The following is a 17,278-nucleotide window of genomic DNA, read 5'->3' as shown; positions in this document are numbered from 1 at the left end:
ATTCTTGAGGTTTGAATGAAGAGATTGTGTTTTAAGTTGTTTATTTCATATAGATGCCTTGTTCAATAAGTAAAGAATTGTTTTCAATTGATCTTACTCTTTCTCTCTCAATAATTTATCGGAAGAAGACATAAGTTTGAAAAACAAAATGAAGAAAAGAACATTTCAGCATTGCCTTTTTTCTTTTCCTATCAAAATCTACACAACTTTGTACCCCACCAATAAACGAATTGTATAAAAAGATCGACCAAAAAACTAACTCTGAAATGATAATTTCACCCACTTGAACAAGAAACAGAGTTAGAGCCATAGCTAATAGCTTGCAAGTTCGTATGAGTCATATTCGTCATCCATCTCCTTGGAACTCCCTTTGATTCTCCAGCCAGATTATAAGCATACGATCTCCACTCGTTTTCACCATCTTCACAAGAACTCATAAACCCTAACCTTCTCGCCTTCTGCGTCCTCTCAAGAACAATGAGACTAGAGAAAGTCGAATAGCTATTACCAACAAAAACATCTGCTCTTAAACACACCTCGTAATCTATAGCAGACTGAATCAAATACGAATACTTGCCGTAAATCTCCTCTTTAACCCCAAGCTTCTTCTTCTCAAAAGGTATTAAACCGTCTCTCCAACCCGTTAAAACCGATGAATCCTCTTCTTTTTCTTCCAAGAGACTATCCGCTACCGCAAGGTAAAGAACCGTTGGAGTCTTTAAACCGGAAATGTTCCCTACTCTCTCCATAATCTCTCTTTTACTGCTACAAATCTCTGAAACCTTTTTTCTTTGCTCTAGTTTCTTACAATGTATCATCCAATCTATCTCTATCCGCATGTGAACCGCAACAAAAAGAATAGGACTCTGGATTCCGGTTCTGAGTTCTAGTGCTTCTCTGATTTTCATCACAACTATATCTGCTTCTCTTGCGATTTCATCAACCACAACCATACACTCAAAGACCTTAGCATAGTCCTTTACAGGCCAATGATCGTGCCACAAGAACGGGTTTTTCCCTATGATACGGATCACTTCAAACTCATCGATTGATCCGTTACCTGCGGATTGTTTCAACTGTTTCAAGTCTCTCTCCACTGTCCATCTTCTTCCACTACCTTTCTCGAGATCAAACACTTGTGTTCTGTTTCTAACATCAGAGAACCTAGCAAGCCGCACAAACCCGCTGCACATAGAGTTGAATCTTTCGAACTGAAACACTTTATCAAACGGAATCGGACGAAGCTTATCGACTTCCTTGTAGAACAAGGAAGCACTTAGACTAGGCATGAGAAGCGTTCTGTTCATCATTCTCGCCGTCAAGCAAGCTCTGGCAAAAGCTATCTTCTGGTTGTTTAATCCCCACACGATCTGAGGAACCTCGAGAAACTTATCAGTCCGGATTCCACCGGTTGAGGAGGAATCTGTCATGTAACGGGCTAGAATCAATGAGCTACTGTTCAGAGCGTTTCTTGGGGAGTAAGAGAGCATCAGAGCTCTGTAGAACAGAGCTATAGCAACAAGAACAAGACATTTGCAAGCAATCGATTTTGAAAAGAGTCTCAGAGTCTTGCAACTCAACGGAGAATTCATCCGATAGAGAGAGAGAGAGAGAGAGAGAGAGAGAGAGAAAGGCAGCTGTTACTGATCGCTTCAGATTCACCTTCTTCTCCAACACAGAAATCCAAAACTCCTGATAAAATCAAAATCTGGGTCGATAGTGTCAGAAACCTGCATGAATCGAAGAAATCAGAGCAATAAAATACAGTAATCAGACCCCAAAAGTAACATGCATGCAATTGCAAGAGGTAAAGAAGAACCCAGAAGGCATAAAAAAAAAAAAAAAAACTGAAACTTTATACGAAATCTGGGTCGGAGAAGAGAGATTTATCAATCGTAGAAAATGACATGCAAATCGACTGCAGAAGAGAGATAAATAAGAACCCTGGAGAAGAAACCCAGATGTGCAGAAATTCGAATCTCTTATCGATCGGAACTCTAATCTAAATCGCAACTTTTTAAGTCGACGTTGCAGGCGAAAAATCAGAAGGAATAAAGCCTAAAAAGGGAGATTTTAGAAAGAAGCAAACTAAAAACCCAGAGAAAGAAAGACGACGCCAAAATTACAAGGTCACCTTTATTTTAATTTCTGGTTTTGTTTTCCCTAATCTGGCAAAATCGTGAAGAAGAGACAAATGAGACCCATAAGCCCAGAATAGAAAATAAAGGAAAATTGACGATCAAATCGCTCGAATCACGGATTAGACACGGATTATATGTGTTTTTATTAATTTTGGAGAAAGCTTTAAAGTAAAGCAAAGCAAAGAGAGAATCAAAAAGAATAATAATTAATAAAATAAATAAATAAACCTCAGCCATCGTAGTCACTGCAAGTGACAAAGTGACAACTTGCAAACCACAAAGGAAGGGAAGATTTGAAGAGAGAAATCGTGTGACTAAAATAAAGACTGGTATAGATTTGAATTTAATATTTCGATAATCTGGTGAGGGTTTGTTGGACTCTATAATTTTTTAAGTTCACGCGTTCAGTCTAATTATTAGTTCCTAGTAGGCTAATATTGAAACGCTTATCATTAAAAAAAATGTTTCTTTTTTGTCGACCATTAGAGGAAATAAATTACTGATTTCTTTCTTATTTTGATAATCGCATCGAACAAGCCGCTATATTCGTTTCTTTATCGATTTCACAACTCATTCAACTAACCTTTTTTTTAATATCAATATTTTTACTGTTAGATTCCCTAGATTTAACAAGGACCTTAAAATCTTTAAAATGAGATCTCGTCATACATAAAAACGTTTAAAAATGCTATAACATAAGAATCTAACAATTCAATAATAAAGTTTCAAATTTACGAGATCACAACATTACTCATTCACAAGAGATGGTTTCACACAATCACACTGACAACATATAGAAGCTACTGAAATTGATCAACCGGTTCCATTTTGATTATATTCAGGATCACATGGACAGGATTCACAGGAACAACCATTACACAGTAATGAAATTATCATAATACGACATCGTTTAGACGCTTTCCATTTGCTCCTTCCCCTTTTATTTGCTCTTTTTTCCCGTTATCATCGCAAGTCAACACAATAAGATGGAATTATTACATTGCCGAAAGTCAACAAAGCTGCTTTACAAATTACAGTAATATTTTTTTTGAATTAATGTCGATTTTAGTTATTAGATTCATAGTGGCCACCGTACCACTAACCAAAGGAGCTGAAAATGAAATACCCATGTGCATGCAGCTAAGAGAAAAAAAAGAGTTGAATACTGCGCAAGTATTTTAATTTTGGTTGAGAGAAAGAGTATCTTCATTAATGCGTTGCAACATGGCACCAACGAGGAAACTCAAATGCAATTAAATTCTAAAACCCAACACATATATATATACGTATATATATATACTTATATATTAGAGAAGTTGGTCACAAACCCAACCTTACCATGGTCACCTTTTTATGCTTCAGTATATGTATCCAATAATGTAGTTAGAGCCAATTTTTTCTGAGCATGAAATCCGACATTCAGGTTGGACCTGATCGGCTTTGGTTTTTCTTTAGACCACTTCTAATTGGATTTTGAACGATTTGACGGGGTTCTTGTTTATCAATTTGTGTGGTAATCGCTGACGATTTTTGCGTAAGGTTTGGGCTAACCATAACTCAGGCCCAAACGTAGTAGCCCGAATTTAGTCCGACCATCCGAATGGATCAAGATTGCTCTTTCAATTTTTTTTGGTTAGCTTTTGAGGTTCAATGAAGAGATTGTTTAACTGATACTGCAGATGTGACTTGTTTAACAAGAAAAGAATGGTTTTGATCTCAAAACGTAATTAGATTTTAGTTCCTGTTCGTTTCTTTTTATTGCTTTGTTTTTTTTTTTCAAATAATCATGTGAAAACTCTAGTTTAAAAACAAAGTGAAGAAAAGAAGATGTAAGCAATGATTTTTTTTTCCTGGGTTTTGTTTTATTAAATCGCTTGGCAGCTACAAGCTATCTCTCCAAGAACTGTTCTAAGTTTTCTTGAATCACAAGGCACATTTTCTCTCTGCAACATGAGACAGTATTTCTCAAACATCTCCGGTGTAATATTTAGCCTGAAATCAAGATCGAACAAGAACGTTCTCTCCAGCCTATTCATCTCTTCAGTGCTCACACCTCCGATTTTTGCGTAATACGCATTGTTATAACACCTAAATTCAAGGAAAAAAAAAAACAAGATAACAAACTCTTGTTATAATAATTAAATAGAGATGATGAAATTTTAGGTCTAATTAAGAAGATACTAACTTGCGGTCCAAGAATTTGGCTGCGACCAAGATACTGGTGATGAGAAGGCGATGAACGTTGAGTAATGTGAGACGACGAGTCATTCTTGTAGCCACTGGTCTTTGTAGATACCTCAGGATGTAAGCAAAGGCCGCAACGAAGCACGCAGGGCTACACCGAGCGTACCTGTGGACTCTCTCTGTGTAACGATGAATGGTCATTGATGGTTCTCTTGAGCCATGGAACATACTGATCTCTTCGTCCCTGTCGTTCGCCAGGAGATTCAAACATGAGATCGGAGAATAGAGAAACGATATAAGAGAAATCTCATCAATTTTACATATTGACAAACGGAATTCACGTTTTGTGTCTTGCGTAGAATGGCTTTTCGTTCTTTTGAATCATCTTTTCAAGAACTGAAGCGAGAAGAGTGATGACTCTAGGAGGGGTAGAGCTAGAAGGCTGATCAGAATCTTCTACAAGACCTAACCATTGGAAGAGCGATGAGTTGGTGATGTTTCTAGAAGTTTCCATCAATGTGTTGAAGACGATTTGAGAGGGCTTTAATAATCTTCCAGGTTGTATTGTTGGCTTGAGGTAGCACAAGAGAGTGGAAATGGAAGGGGAGAAGCAAAGTCCAAGCTTTTTGTTAAAGTTTTGCAACTTTAGATTCTTTGCTTTGAGGGAAAGTAACGTGTCGTGTATTGCTCCAATAAGTGTATTATTGTGTGGAGGGTTTTCGTGGGCCCCGCGATTGTTTTCTTATGGACAATTAGCCATAGTTTGTCCATAGAACCATGTAGTCAAGCTAAGCCTAATTGCTTAATTGATAGCCAAATTTTATGGAATTGGTGATGTTGCCTACTGGCTTTAGATAGCACTCGAAAAGTGCCATGGAAAGTTTTTTTATCTTGTTTTTTTTGGGGTCAATTTTTCCATGGAAAGTAATTAACTATAATTTTTTCATAATGATTTTATGGTGTTGATGTGGTGTCATAACTCAATTTGTAACTAAGAATGGGCTTGTTTGATTTGTGAAAGAGAAGAAAAAGAACGTATTTCATATTTAAATTACAGATAAATTTTTGTTTTTAAATACTAAAATCTTATTTCAATTTCAAACTCTCTCTTATTAGACTCTCCCCATCGAGAATCTCTTAGGAACTAAAACTGGACGCTGTTTCAATCCAGCCACCATCTCATCATCTTCATCACACTTCCCAACACTTTTCCTGTTCTTCAATGGAGACACCAACCTCATCGCTAATCTTGATGGCGAAAATGACCTCCTGAGCTTTGCTGCAGTTGATAGCTTCTGCGTCTTCTTGCCCACCCTAGTCGGAGAGATCGAAGGTTTGGGTGACTTCTTTCCCAAGTTACCATTTCTTGCCGGAGAGATAAATGCTTGAAGCGTGACTCTTTTCGGAGAAATGGACGACTTACGGGCCAAGCTACTTCCATTTCTCGTAGGAGTAAATGATCTTCTGAGCTTCGCAGCGGTTGATAGCTTTGGGGACTTCTTGCCCAAATTTTTAATAGGAGAAATCGATGCTGTAGGCGACTTCTTTCCCAAGCTAACGCTTCTTGTAGGAGACCTGGATCCTCTAGGCGACCTCCGAGCCATGTTGCTTCCGTTTCTGGTAGGAGAAACCGAGACTTTAGGTGGGCTCTTCTTGATCTTGACCTGAAACTTCGATGCTGATGTGGAAGGAGATTTGATCAAGAACTTGTGCGGCGTTTCCTTATTGTTCTTGCTACTGGTTATGTCATTTCTGGCTATGACCGGAGACATTGTTCTACTGAACTTAGCTTGCTGTGTGGAGGAACCGGAAATAAACAGAGGGTTCGGAAAAAGAACCGCCTTTTTAACCCAAGGTTTGTGCTTTGGCGAAACCCTGTTAGCCAAATGCCGAAAACTATTCTCACCATTGCCCTTTACTTGATGAACCTTCTTCTCTGCTGTTGTCTGTGGAGAGACGACTTTGAACACAATTCTTGAACGAGCTCTTTGTATAGACGGAGAAGAATCTGACTCTGATCGCTTGTTCTGCTTCTCTTTCTTCCTTCTCGCTTTGATATTGCTGCTGACAGTTTCAGGGTTCGGTTCCCGAGTTTTCTGTTGGATCTCAGGTGTTTTAGGGCCATCGCCTTCTTCTGGCATTGTTGATCTCCTGGACTTTCTATTCTTCTTTGGTGCAAGGGCATCTACAATGTCTCTTGTGACTTGTGAGGCTTGTAAGATTTCATTTACGGTCTCTCCTAGTAGCATTGCTGGGAGTGACATTTTCCTCCAGTCTCCTGGATTACACAAAAAAAGATTAACCATTGAACAATCTACGGAAATTAAGACTAACTTGGCGAAACACAGAGGCTTTGAATACGAGAATCTACAGTTGAATAGAAATCTAGCGAAAATTCTCCAACATTACCAAACATAATCAACTATCTTTTACAGCCTGTGGTATGATCTCTTATGCCTAATGCTTGTGTGTGTGTGTGTGTGAGAAAGAGAGAGGGAGTGAGATTCACCTGGTGAGGAAGCTGGAAACTTTCCTATTGGAGATCTCTTATTAGTAGCATTCTTGATCCTACAAAAATGATTATCAGTTTGGGAGTTTAAAAACCCGAGAAGACATTTCTGAATTTGGATCAACACCGATATTAGTGTAAGTAACAGTTTGGGTTTTGTATCTTCTGGATTTACCTTAAAGTTTCTTGCTTGCATCTAAGGCTGGTCTTCAAATAAGTTCTGGTACTTCGAGGGCTGAGGTTCACACCAGAGACAACTTTGTTTCCTCCTGCTATTGTGAATTGTAGCTCTTGCAGTCTTTCCATACATTTGTCAACCTTCACATTTCATAGCAAAATTTTTTATTTCAAAAATCAGCTAAAAAGCCCTCCAATGTTAGATTCCCAAAATCTAACTCAAGGCCTAAATTGACCCACGAAATTGTCCTTCTAGCTGAGAGAGATAAAGCTATAAAGTTAAAAAATATAATTCAGCTCAATCGCCGTCCGGTGTTAATTCCCAAAAATCTAAGTCATAGCCTAAATTGTCTTGTAGCTGAGAGAATGAAGATAAAATTGTATGTTCCTCAGGTATCAAGAAGATCCCATCAATGGTGGAAACTAAAATAAGATCCTTTAGAAATGAAAGCCCATTACTTATAATCAATTTAAAGAAACATCTTTTCAACTTGGGGCCAGACAATAGACAATTTTATTGGCAGTGGGTACAATTATTGGTCTAATTAAGTAAAGTTTCAAACATAATGGGAAGGAGCCTGAGAATTGGAGCGTTTGCAAATTCTGGTAAGATCTATTTATATAAAAAAGGTGTAAACTTTATGCTACTTAAGTAATTAAATTGGACTAATACCTTGCTGATTGTTTCCCTGAGAAGATCTGAGTTGAGAGGAGGCGCCACAATCGCCACTTTCCTCTGCTTTTGTGGGGTTCTTGCAACCATCTTTCTCCTAAACTCTCACTAAATTACCCAAAATTTCTCTATGGCTTCACAATTAGAAACTGGGTTGAGCTCAAACTTTTGTAGCAAAACCCATGAGATTCTCACAAGAGTTTTCAGAAACCCAGATCTCTCTCTTGTTCTCTCTGACTTTCAGACAAGAATCTTCAGCTTCGAATTGGTATTCTGTCTAATTGGTGGATGAATGTCTGAACGAAAAGTCAAACAGGCACGAGACATGAGAGAAGGAGAGCGGATAAAGGGGTTTATTTTCGTAACGGATCTTTCGTTATTATTTTTTATTTATTTAATTTTTTTCGTTCTTTGGTCCCAACGGTCTATTTACACATAACGGCTACCTTTTATTTGTATGCCAATTCTACCTCTTTAATCTTCAAACTAAATTGAGGGGAAATTAGTGGCATGTGGGGCTACATAAGCCGTTTTAGAGTGTTTGATTACGCAAAAAGTGATTAATTATCAGTTTTAAATCGATATTGAAAAAGTAAAAAATATCAATCAATACTCAATAATAATTTGGATTCATTATTGGGCCCGGGCTTAGGTTCTTAGATCTTTTAGCTTTGGGCCTTCTTAACATTTAAGATATTTAATAAAAACCTACAGTCATAGTTAGTTCCTTGCACTTGGGTCCACCCATGTGAATCTTGACTATGATGAAGAAAAGCGCTGAATTTGATTCAATGTTCGTTCATTAGTTTCCTCAATTCAGAACTTTTCTTAAAAAAAATCTTTTTGTGAAAATGGATTATGAGGAAGTCTTAACTTTTTTTTTGGCTACTGATGACCAGAAGAGATCATATAGTTTCTTCAGCTTCAACTCTATAGCTTTCAGATTTTCAGTGTGAGAGTATTGGTCAGGCTAGCCTCTTCATACACATTGATCGCTTCTGTTTTCATTTTTCAGTTGGAAGGAGCTGTTACAGATTCAGGTCAATAATGCATTTTGCCTAAGAAAGAAAAACCTAATTCGCTCAGTTTGTAGGTGGAGCTCTTAGAACCGTAACAGCAGTTACTAGAAAATAGGCGGGAACTATAACTTCAGAACCACTCTACATTTTTGCTAGAAGATTTAGGTTGCTTCTTCTTTGGCTTCCGATTGTTCTCAAACTGGGCTTTGACTATAAGAGCATACAGCAACTCTGCCTCCGCGGAACAATCATAAGGTTTGTCCAAAACACTGCAATTTGAACAATACGTAGACTAGTGAGTGACCCATTCACAAGCACAGAGAAAATCCCAAGGAGGTAGAGAGAAGCAGATATACCTGTCTAGTAACTCTTCTAGAACAATTCTCTGTGAAGGTGTGACGTAATGTATGCAGTTTCTCGGGCACTGGTTAACTGCAGACTGTAAGCGGTAATCTTCCCCATGGCCTGGTCATATACATACCAGTTAAATTATTAAAAGAAATGGAGCTATGTAGAAGGCTAATATGGAGGAAGCAGAATCATTCAGACCTTGAGACATTGCTCGAGCTGTTCCATTTGAAGCACATGAGAAGACTTGCGGAGCTGTTTTAAAACATGGGTACGAACACCCTGCAGTTGGAGAGAAACGTGTCTACATATCAACACAAGTGTTCCGAACTTCTTCGAAAAGATGGTCAAGGAGAAATGGCAACTGAAAGAGATAACTAAATCCAAGGAAGAGAAAGAAAGTTTGGTACTTTTTCCAACACAGAGGACCTCATTCACAAACACATCAAGTGCCTCGCACTCTGGATGGTCAAAAGGGTCTAAGCATTCTCTGCCAATGCGATCCACGGAAAAAAACATTAATTGGTTGTTCTGAGTCACATTCCAAAACCATTACTATTTTGTAGAATTTTCTGAAAGAGTATTATGAGTAAAAACCCTTCAATTATCTCTGATCGGCTATAGTTTGTTAACATCTGCAAACGAAAGTATTATTGAGATATTGTTAATGATGACCAAATCTTTACACAATTGTAGAACAAGATTTAGTACCTCATATGCCTGGATTATGCGACGGATCATAATATCAGAATTGCCTCCCTCTCTGTTAACATCTGGATGATATTGTTTCACCTTTACAGAAGGCAAAGTAGTTAATAAAACCGAGACATATGGAATTCCAAAAAATAAAAAATAAAAATAAGGCAATAAGTAGAGAAGAAGACAACAACGCAGAACCAATTTACGAATACAATCAAAACGAATTTACTTTGCAGAAAGAAAAGTAAAGACTTTTATTCTTTGATTCATACTTTGGCACGAAAAGCTGCCTTAAGCTCGGAAGATGAGCAGCTTGGATCTACGCCGAGTACAGAGTACGGTGAAGAGCTGGAGAGTGAATCTTCTCTACTTCTCTCTCTGCAACTGGGGATGAATCGCGTGGGAGCTGGAACGTTTCTTGAATCGGAGAAGAAAGAGATTTTAGGTATCGAAGCAAATACGCGAAGACATTCCATTGTATCTATTAACTTCTCTCTTCCTCGAAGTTTGTCCTTTTGAGGCGTTAACTGATGACCAGACAATTGTCAAAATATTAAGGAAAAGAGAGAAGACATAAAGCTTCTGTCTCAGCTAGAGAGTCTTCAACTACCGAAATCAACCGTCACAGACTCGATGGAATTTTTGGATTCTTGAGTTATGTATTCATGTAGAGAGAAGGTATTAAGGAGCTCTAATAGCTGTATCCATTTTGGCTTCCTCTGTATAATGTAGAATAGACCTCTTATCAGGTCTGTAACCTTCATCTACCACAACAGGAAACAATTCAGACAGAACATCGTATATAGCCTCTGCTTGTGGATGCAATTTGTCTTCAACAACGAAGCTGTGTATATTATTCTCGATTTCAATCCAACTTACGCCTGTTTCTTTAGTCACTCCCATTGCTTTCATTCTCTTGATCGTCTTTGCCCTCTCCTTCCACTTTCCTCTTGATGAGTATATGTTGGCCATCAAAATATGAGCGGCTGGGCTATTCGGTGCTGTCTCAAACAACTGTTCAGCTGCATATTTTCCTATTTCCGTGTCACCATGGAAACTACAGGCACCAAGCAATGCCTGCCAAATCAGACGGTCAGGTTTCATAGGCAATGATTCTATAAAGCTCTTTGCTTCTTTTAGACAACCAGCTCGACCGAACATGTCAACGATACAGGCATAATGCTCTGTCCTGGGCTCGATTCCATGGGCATCTTGCATTGTCTTCAAGAGTTCTTGGCCTTTATTGATCAACCCTACATGACTACAAGCATGAAGTAGTGACAAAAAGGTAACATCTGTGGGCTTCACGTCTTGCATCATCATTTCTTCGTATAGTTTCAAGGCAGCTAACCCGTGACCATGGCGGGCAAATGATGCAATCATCGAGTTCCATGAAACGTAGTTCCTTTTTGACATTCTTCTAAAGACGCTGAGTGAATCAGTCAGATCTCCGCATTTCGAGTACATGTTAATGAGTCCATTATTAACAAAGGTGTTATCGGAGAATCTTCGTTTGATAACCAAAGAATGCAGCTGCTTGCCTAGACCCAAAGAATTATCGACAAACGAAACGCCAAGAACAGCTGAGACTACATTTGCATCAATCTCTACACCAGCTTGAAGCATTCTAGTGAAGAAATGTATGGCTTCTTCCTCTAACCCATTTTGTGCTAAACCAACCAACATGACAGTCATTGAAACTTCATCAATTTCTTCTGTGGACTTAAAAATCTTCCACGCATCTTCAATGATTCCAGATTTAGAGTACATATCCATTAGCTCACTCTCAATGCACAACTCTGATCCAATCCCAAGTTTCCACAAAAGAGCATGAATCTGTTGCCCTTCCATTATCCTCTGTGAACTTGAACAAGCAGATAGAGCACTCAAAAAAGTTACTGAGTTTGGATGAATCAATCCTCTACGCATCAAACTAAACAATCTTAGACTATCTTCATGTAACTCATTCTGTATGAGACCCGAGATCACAGCCGTCCAAGTGATGACATTCCTTTGTACCATCTCATCAAAAACCTGTCTCCCAGAAACCGAACATCCACATTTGAAGTAGGATGTGATCAATGTGTTCCCCACGGAAATTTCCTTGTCATAACCGCTTAAAATAGCCAAAGCGTGAATCATCTTGGTCACCAAACAGAATTCTGGTAAATCACAGACTGATAAAACAATCGTCAAGGTTGCTTGATCAAACCCACCCGACCTAAGCATTCGTTTAAGAAGTACAAACCCAGACGCGATATCTCTGTTCCTCAGAAACCCACTAAAAACTGTATTCTGCGAAATATTATCTATTATGGGCATTTCGTCGAACAACTTGAGCGCATCAACTAACTTTCCACGTCTGACATACAAAGCGAGCAAAGAGTTCCAAACAACTAGAGCGTTTCGATGGATATCAGCATCTACGGGCTCGAAAAACTCAGGATTCTTGACGATGGAGGCGTGGATACAAGGACCCAGATGAGGAAAGCAGCCTTCTTTCCCGCAGATGGATAACAGACGACTAATATCGACATGGTTGAGGAGAAAAGTCGAGACTTGGCAATTTGGGCTCTGCCGGATTAAGATTTTCGAAGGGCACAAAACGGTAGACAAGAAAGAAGGAAGGTGAGAGGTCAGTTTCTGAATCATCCATCTGGAATTCATTCACCAAAACTCCGTATGCAAACGCTACTTTGCAGTTTGCGACAGAAGTTAATTTCCTCTCCACGAAGAGACAGAGACTAACTACGAAGCAGAGTCGAGTACTCGACTGTGAATTTTGAAGTAACACAAAGTTAAGGTTTTGAATTGTAGCTCAACTGCTCAAGAGATCTTTGTGTTTGAATTTTAGCCTTTGGAGAAGATGTACTTGTGTTAATTCGAGAACATTAGTAAAAGTGGGGGGACTTTTTTGTATAATTATCGGAAAATATTACATTTTGTAATTACACACACGATCAAATAAAAAGAGCAGATTTTTGTTTCTAATTCCTTAAGGATAAAGTCTAAGCTTGCAAGTGGGGAATAACACTTGGTAGGTTATCATGGTTTGGCTAACGGACGAGTGTTGTTCCAGAGCCATTGCTGAGTAGGACCTTCTAGCAAAGGTGAAACCTGCCAGGGGGAAACATAAAATGGTTAAGAACTGCAGCAGTATGTATAGACCTTTGATCTATTGCACTATGTGTGGAGAAGATAATAGTGTAAGTCAAAAGATTTTATGTGGACTAACCTTTTCCCAGACTTCTGCGTGATAATTATTAAGCCAGTCAATCTCAGCATGAGAGAGTAAAGAAATATCAACCATTTTTGTCTGCATGGTTTTGGCAAGAGGCAAGTATGTGAGATAAAAAGAAAAGAAAATCGACAAGCTAGAAGAATACCGGAAGGCGCCTCTGACCAGAAGAATGAGAGTTAGGTCAGAAACGAATGGATTTATCAAGTGGTACCTGAATGGGGAAAAATGTAAGCTTCTCAAATCCAAGGTATGTAGCACCACCAAAGCGGTTCGGTGTTTCAGCATCTTTTACATGAAGAAGATTCTGCAAAAGCAAGTCATATAATTGTTAGCTGATCTGATGTATTTTATAACGACTATCATGGACTGGTGACCAAGCCGCACCTCAATTCTGATCCCAAATGCATGGTCTTCATAATATCCCGGTTCATTGCTTACTATCATGCCATTCTGAAGAGGGTTCATGTTTCCATACCGAAAGCTAATACTTTGAGGACCTTCATGCACATTGAGTGCAGCACCTACACCGTGTCCTGTCCCTGTTAAGCAGAAACATGGTCAACATGGGTTCCTTAAAAAAAATTGTTCTGTGACGAAATGCCAGAAAAAGCTAGAATAGAGTACCATGGCGGTAATCAAGTCCAATTTTCCATAAAGACGAGCGTGCAAACCCATCCAATACAAAACCAGGAGTACCTTCTGGGAACACAGCTTGATCAAGAGCTATATGACCCTACAAAAAAAAAAAAAAAAACAATCAGATGAAAGCATCTTACCAGATTTGTTTGTTCAAGATAGGTAATCACGAAAGATGTGGAAAAGAAGAGCCAAATCCTCACCTGCAAAACTCGGGTGAAACATTCTTTCTCTCGTGCAGAAGGTTCAGTAAAATGTACTGTTCTTGTGATATCTGTAGTTCCATCGACATACTGAGCTCCACTATCGAGCAAGAAAAGTTTTTGAGGGTCTACACGACTGCAGCTCTCTGGCTCTGGTTTATAATGTATAATAGCACCATTTGCACCGGAACCTGCATGAGTAATTTGAGAGGAAAAGAATGCATCACTCACAGAATCTATATGGATTCTGTAATATGATGACAGGTATGGCATTATAATCGATAATCAAGCTCCAAAAGACAGGAAGGAAATAACCATACCGCTTATAGTATCAAAGCTTGTATCCATAAAACCATCTTGCATTGAACGAAATTCAAGGAGCCTGTCAGCCACATCTACCTCTGTTAGGTTCACATTCTTGTGCACTTCCTCTTCCAACCAAGCCCAGAAATGAGCAAGAGCAGCAGCATCTCTGCATAATAATAAATGAGGTCAACTGAAGAGATTTACCAAACTTTCGAGATAGGAAACTTTTATTGTATCCTCTAAAGGGGGAGAATGTAATCAATTTCTTACCTCAAGTGAGAATTCTTCATCCCATGTAACTCCGCATCGTTTTTGATGGCCTTCGCCCATGAAATAGGAGACGGCCTGTAAATCCCAGAGGGTTTTACGGAGTAACCGCTAGAGCCAATACTTAACTTTGTCTTAGCTTTGTCTGGGTTTTCAGACTTGCTTGAATATTTCTCACATGCAGATTTGTAGGTGCTAATGATAGCTACGTTGAGGGTTGATGGATCCATCAAGAGCTGGGCTCCTCGTGCTGCCAAACTGGGAAAACTCAGAGAGAGGGTAGAGTATAACGATGAGCAGAGCAGAAAGTAAATTTCTTTTCCGAAGCTTCTTATGGACCGAAAAAATCATGTTTACCTATCTATTTCTGAAAGAATGGAATCATAAGGTCTGAGTTCGATCCCAGCATTTGTCAAATGATCTTTCACTTCCGCAGTTACTTTAGAATTGTCCACAAAGAGTTTGGCTTGGTCCACCTCTACAATCAAATATGCGTACATAACAGGTGAATGTGGAACATCACTCCCTCTCTGCAATCAGAAAAAGGCGCATTAAAACATCAATGCGTTAGGAGCTTCAAACCGAAGAATAAGTTGAAAAATCACAAAGATAATACTAAGATGTTGATCCGGAGTATTTACCAAATTAAGCACCCATGCAATCTCATCAAGCATGGATATCACAATGGAAGATGCGCCGGCATCCATAATTTCGTTTCTCAGAGCGGCCAATTTTGATGCCACATCTACACCAGCATACTTCAAGTCATGTACCCTTATTTGTTTGCTAGGAGGCTTTGGCCTTGAGTCCTTCCATATTTCATCCACAAGATTTGCATTGTACAAGTAAACCAACTCATGATTCTTCTTCGCTATAGCTTCTTTCAATTCCTCAGCAGCATCGGCGGAAAAAAGGAACTGCTCCCTTCATGAATTCCAAAGTATTGTAAATACAAATTACAACTAAAATACTAAGGACATAAAGAGAGACAATTTGTAGAAGGTTTGATAGTAGCTTACAGGGTCAATGCCAACTCTTCCACCAGGAGCCAAAACATCAGCTACCCATTCACTTGCCGTGGGGACTCCTGGATTACCAGCACGCATGAGAACCCAACTAGCGTTTAATTGCTTCTCCGCCTTTGACACAATAAAATGTAGCGAATGTAGATAAGAAACCACAAGTTTCCTTTTTCAAATGTATGTACAAAGATGGCAATCAAAACACGTTTGAAAATGGATGGAATATGATCCAAAACCTGGAGAAAATAGCGACCATCTGTCCACAGAGCTGCCTTATCCTTGGTGACAACAGCAGTTCCAGCACTTCCAGTAAATCCTGATATAAAAGCCCTTCTCGCATAACAATCAGCGATGAATTCGCTCTAGCACCAAATATGAAGAAGAATCACACAGGCAAGTATCAATATAACATCGTTAACCCCAATTTATCAGATATACATGTACGATCAGGTTAAAAGGTAAAGTACCTGATGGGCATCTTGTGAAGGTATGATATAAGCATCGATTCCAACACCCGGCTCGGAAAACTGTTTCCGGAGAGCGATAAGCTTCTCGTCGAGAACTACTTCGGTTCGAGACTTCCGAATCTCTTTGGAAGGCTTTGCGGTGAAGGAGGAAGAACCGCTGCTACTAGCATGACACCTTACGCCGAGAAGGTGGTTGTACGGTAATGACCGGTGGAACAAAGGGAGCGATTTGAAATTGCGGAGAAATGGAGAGTGAGAGTAACGAGAGGTGAACAAAACGAGGCGATTTAGAGACGGCGAGGAAAGGGTGAGAGGAGTCATCGCCGGCGATAGTAAGAGAATCACACAAGACGAAAAGATAAAATGTGTGTATACAAATTAGTAATGAGAATTGCAAAACAGCCCCCATAGTATTGTTAAATCTTATGAAATGTGCATAACTAGTGATTATAACATAACAACCCCATTTAATAAACCAATATTGACTCATTCCTTCAACCTTGACTTTAATAATGCATCACACTCTCTTAATTATCAGTATTACATGACTTCCTCAATTCATCATCAAAGCAAAGTCTCTACTTGTTTCAACTTCAGTTTTCATCCTGAAATTGAATTTAAGTACCTCTTGAGTTGATATCAGTATTATGTTTAAAGAGATCAACAGTTTTTTCAAAGCCAATTCCTTTTCTCTCAATGTCTCTATTTCTTTTTCTTCCATATCACATCACCGAGGAAGAGCACAGCTAAAGCTGAAGCTTGAAACGATTGAATTGGTGAAAACCCAATTGCAATACAAAACAATGCGTAGCTTCGATACAAACTCTATCAAACTCTCTCTCTCTCGTCTTCGCGCTATACCCAGACAACAATGGCACAAGCTCATTTCCCTCTCTGCGTAACCTCAGAAACTATTTTACACCCTTCTTTAGGCTGGTTCGAGCTAACGAAACTTCCATGTACGCCGGAGAAACCAATACAGCCTCTAATCGGCGAAATGAAAGCCGACCAGTTTCGAAGCGAAAAAAAAAGGAGAAAAGAAAAAAAAAAAGCAAAACGGCAAGGGATAACAAGCAAAACGCATATACTGTGATATAATTGATGTTAATTTGACGGACAGTGTCATATAGGAACATGTCTCCTAATTGCTAAAAAATGATCAAAATCGAGCCCAAAACGACAGCATGATAACACGCAAAACGCAGTACACTCGCTCATTTTTGACTCAATATCGCGTGTATGTCCAAAATGAACAAAATCGATAGCTTATAACCTTTCGATTTTGGCGACACGCGGGCAACGCGCACCTGCTGCGACTGGGATGTTTCTTGCGCGTGACTTTTTCTTTTATTTACATTCGCACGAGAACATCACGTGACCTCTCTC

General features: G+C 39.1%; 6 protein-coding genes across 6 annotated transcripts; all 6 read right to left on the bottom strand.

The window, feature by feature from the left end:
• Positions 1-122: 122 nt before the first annotated feature.
• LOC18024199 (O-fucosyltransferase 23) lies at positions 123-2,266 on the bottom strand. Its single transcript, XM_006408027.2, has 2 exons — positions 2,135-2,266; positions 123-1,730 (listed from the first exon to the last, which is right to left on the bottom strand). Exon 2 carries the CDS (start codon positions 1,590-1,592, stop codon positions 276-278), a length of 1,317 nt encoding a protein of 438 aa, XP_006408090.1. The 5' UTR covers positions 1,593-1,730; positions 2,135-2,266; the 3' UTR covers positions 123-275.
• A 1,740-nt stretch (positions 2,267-4,006) lies between these two features.
• Positions 4,007-4,892, bottom strand: LOC18024198 (cyclin-P3-1). Its single transcript, XM_006408026.2, has 3 exons — positions 4,667-4,892; positions 4,327-4,569; positions 4,007-4,229 (listed from the first exon to the last, which is right to left on the bottom strand). Exons 1-3 carry the CDS (start codon positions 4,837-4,839, stop codon positions 4,007-4,009), a joined length of 639 nt encoding a protein of 212 aa, XP_006408089.1. The 5' UTR covers positions 4,840-4,892.
• A 524-nt stretch (positions 4,893-5,416) lies between these two features.
• On the bottom strand, positions 5,417-7,995 carry LOC18024197 (probable microtubule-binding protein TANGLED). Its single transcript, XM_006408025.2, has 4 exons — positions 7,685-7,995; positions 7,010-7,152; positions 6,835-6,893; positions 5,417-6,603 (listed from the first exon to the last, which is right to left on the bottom strand). The coding sequence occupies exons 1-4, from the start codon at positions 7,772-7,774 to the stop codon at positions 5,438-5,440; spliced, it is 1,458 nt and encodes a 485-aa protein (XP_006408088.1). The 5' UTR covers positions 7,775-7,995; the 3' UTR covers positions 5,417-5,437.
• A 667-nt stretch (positions 7,996-8,662) lies between these two features.
• On the bottom strand, positions 8,663-10,458 carry LOC18024196 (chaperone protein dnaJ C76, chloroplastic). Its single transcript, XM_024159249.1, has 7 exons — positions 10,023-10,458; positions 9,763-9,843; positions 9,649-9,686; positions 9,462-9,541; positions 9,253-9,333; positions 9,060-9,168; positions 8,663-8,972 (listed from the first exon to the last, which is right to left on the bottom strand). The coding sequence occupies exons 1-7, from the start codon at positions 10,224-10,226 to the stop codon at positions 8,834-8,836; spliced, it is 732 nt and encodes a 243-aa protein (XP_024015017.1). The 5' UTR covers positions 10,227-10,458; the 3' UTR covers positions 8,663-8,833.
• LOC112081418 (pentatricopeptide repeat-containing protein At3g05340) lies at positions 9,477-12,638 on the bottom strand. The gene is made up of 3 exons (XM_024159248.1): positions 10,023-12,638; positions 9,763-9,843; positions 9,477-9,541 (listed from the first exon to the last, which is right to left on the bottom strand). The coding sequence occupies exon 1, from the start codon at positions 12,415-12,417 to the stop codon at positions 10,432-10,434; it is 1,986 nt and encodes a 661-aa protein (XP_024015016.1). The 5' UTR covers positions 12,418-12,638; the 3' UTR covers positions 9,477-9,541; positions 9,763-9,843; positions 10,023-10,431.
• A 3-nt stretch (positions 12,639-12,641) lies between these two features.
• Positions 12,642-16,213, bottom strand: LOC18024195 (probable Xaa-Pro aminopeptidase P). The gene is made up of 13 exons (XM_006408022.2): positions 15,893-16,213; positions 15,662-15,787; positions 15,423-15,542; positions 15,045-15,320; positions 14,761-14,933; positions 14,407-14,661; positions 14,151-14,302; positions 13,831-14,021; positions 13,616-13,724; positions 13,376-13,530; positions 13,203-13,295; positions 12,986-13,066; positions 12,642-12,867 (listed from the first exon to the last, which is right to left on the bottom strand). Exons 1-13 carry the CDS (start codon positions 16,211-16,213, stop codon positions 12,796-12,798), a joined length of 2,124 nt encoding a protein of 707 aa, XP_006408085.1. The 3' UTR covers positions 12,642-12,795.
• Positions 16,214-17,278: the final 1,065 nt, after the last annotated feature.

Source organism: Eutrema salsugineum, unplaced genomic scaffold (assembly GCF_000478725.1).
Source record: "Eutrema salsugineum unplaced genomic scaffold, Eutsalg1_0 scaffold_13, whole genome shotgun sequence".
Classification (NCBI taxonomy): Eukaryota; Viridiplantae; Streptophyta; class Magnoliopsida; order Brassicales; family Brassicaceae; genus Eutrema; species Eutrema salsugineum.
The sequence above is the reverse complement of the archived record's forward strand: the minus strand, read 5'-3'. Positions and strand labels throughout refer to the sequence as shown.

What these genes read in the sequence shown, in the direction of transcription:
- LOC18024199 (XM_006408027.2), bottom strand. Translation starts at nt 1,592, where the DNA reads ATGAATTCTCCGTTGAGTTGCAAGACTCTGAGACTCTTTTCAAAATCG.
- LOC18024198 (XM_006408026.2), bottom strand. Translation starts at nt 4,839, where the DNA reads ATGGAAACTTCTAGAAACATCACCAACTCATCGCTCTTCCAATGGTTA. An exon ending in TTCTACGCAAGACACAAAAC is followed by an intron (nt 4,570 to 4,666) that starts GTGAATTCCGTT and finishes GGCGAACGACAG; the next exon opens with GGACGAAGAGATCAGTATGT. An exon ending in GCCAAATTCTTGGACCGCAA is followed by an intron (nt 4,230 to 4,326) that starts GTTAGTATCTTC and finishes CCTTGAATTTAG; the next exon opens with GTGTTATAACAATGCGTATT.
- LOC18024197 (XM_006408025.2), bottom strand. Translation starts at nt 7,774, where the DNA reads ATGGTTGCAAGAACCCCACAAAAGCAGAGGAAAGTGGCGATTGTGGCG. An exon ending in TGCAAGCAAGAAACTTTAAG is followed by an intron (nt 6,894 to 7,009) that starts GTAAATCCAGAA and finishes TCATTTTTGTAG; the next exon opens with GATCAAGAATGCTACTAATA. An exon ending in GTTTCCAGCTTCCTCACCAG is followed by an intron (nt 6,604 to 6,834) that starts GTGAATCTCACT and finishes TGTGTAATCCAG; the next exon opens with GAGACTGGAGGAAAATGTCA.
- LOC18024196 (XM_024159249.1), bottom strand. Translation starts at nt 10,226, where the DNA reads ATGGAATGTCTTCGCGTATTTGCTTCGATACCTAAAATCTCTTTCTTC. An exon ending in CGATCAGAGATAATTGAAGG is followed by an intron (nt 9,542 to 9,648) that starts GTTTTTACTCAT and finishes TCGCATTGGCAG; the next exon opens with AGAATGCTTAGACCCTTTTG. An exon ending in AGCTCGAGCAATGTCTCAAG is followed by an intron (nt 9,169 to 9,252) that starts GTCTGAATGATT and finishes GTATATGACCAG; the next exon opens with GCCATGGGGAAGATTACCGC.
- LOC112081418 (XM_024159248.1), bottom strand. Translation starts at nt 12,417, where the DNA reads ATGAATTCCAGATGGATGATTCAGAAACTGACCTCTCACCTTCCTTCT.
- LOC18024195 (XM_006408022.2), bottom strand. Translation starts at nt 16,213, where the DNA reads ATGACTCCTCTCACCCTTTCCTCGCCGTCTCTAAATCGCCTCGTTTTG. An exon ending in GAAGAGTTGGCATTGACCCT is followed by an intron (nt 15,321 to 15,422) that starts GTAAGCTACTAT and finishes TGAAGGGAGCAG; the next exon opens with TTCCTTTTTTCCGCCGATGC. An exon ending in TTGCATGGGTGCTTAATTTG is followed by an intron (nt 14,934 to 15,044) that starts GTAAATACTCCG and finishes TTCTGATTGCAG; the next exon opens with AGAGGGAGTGATGTTCCACA.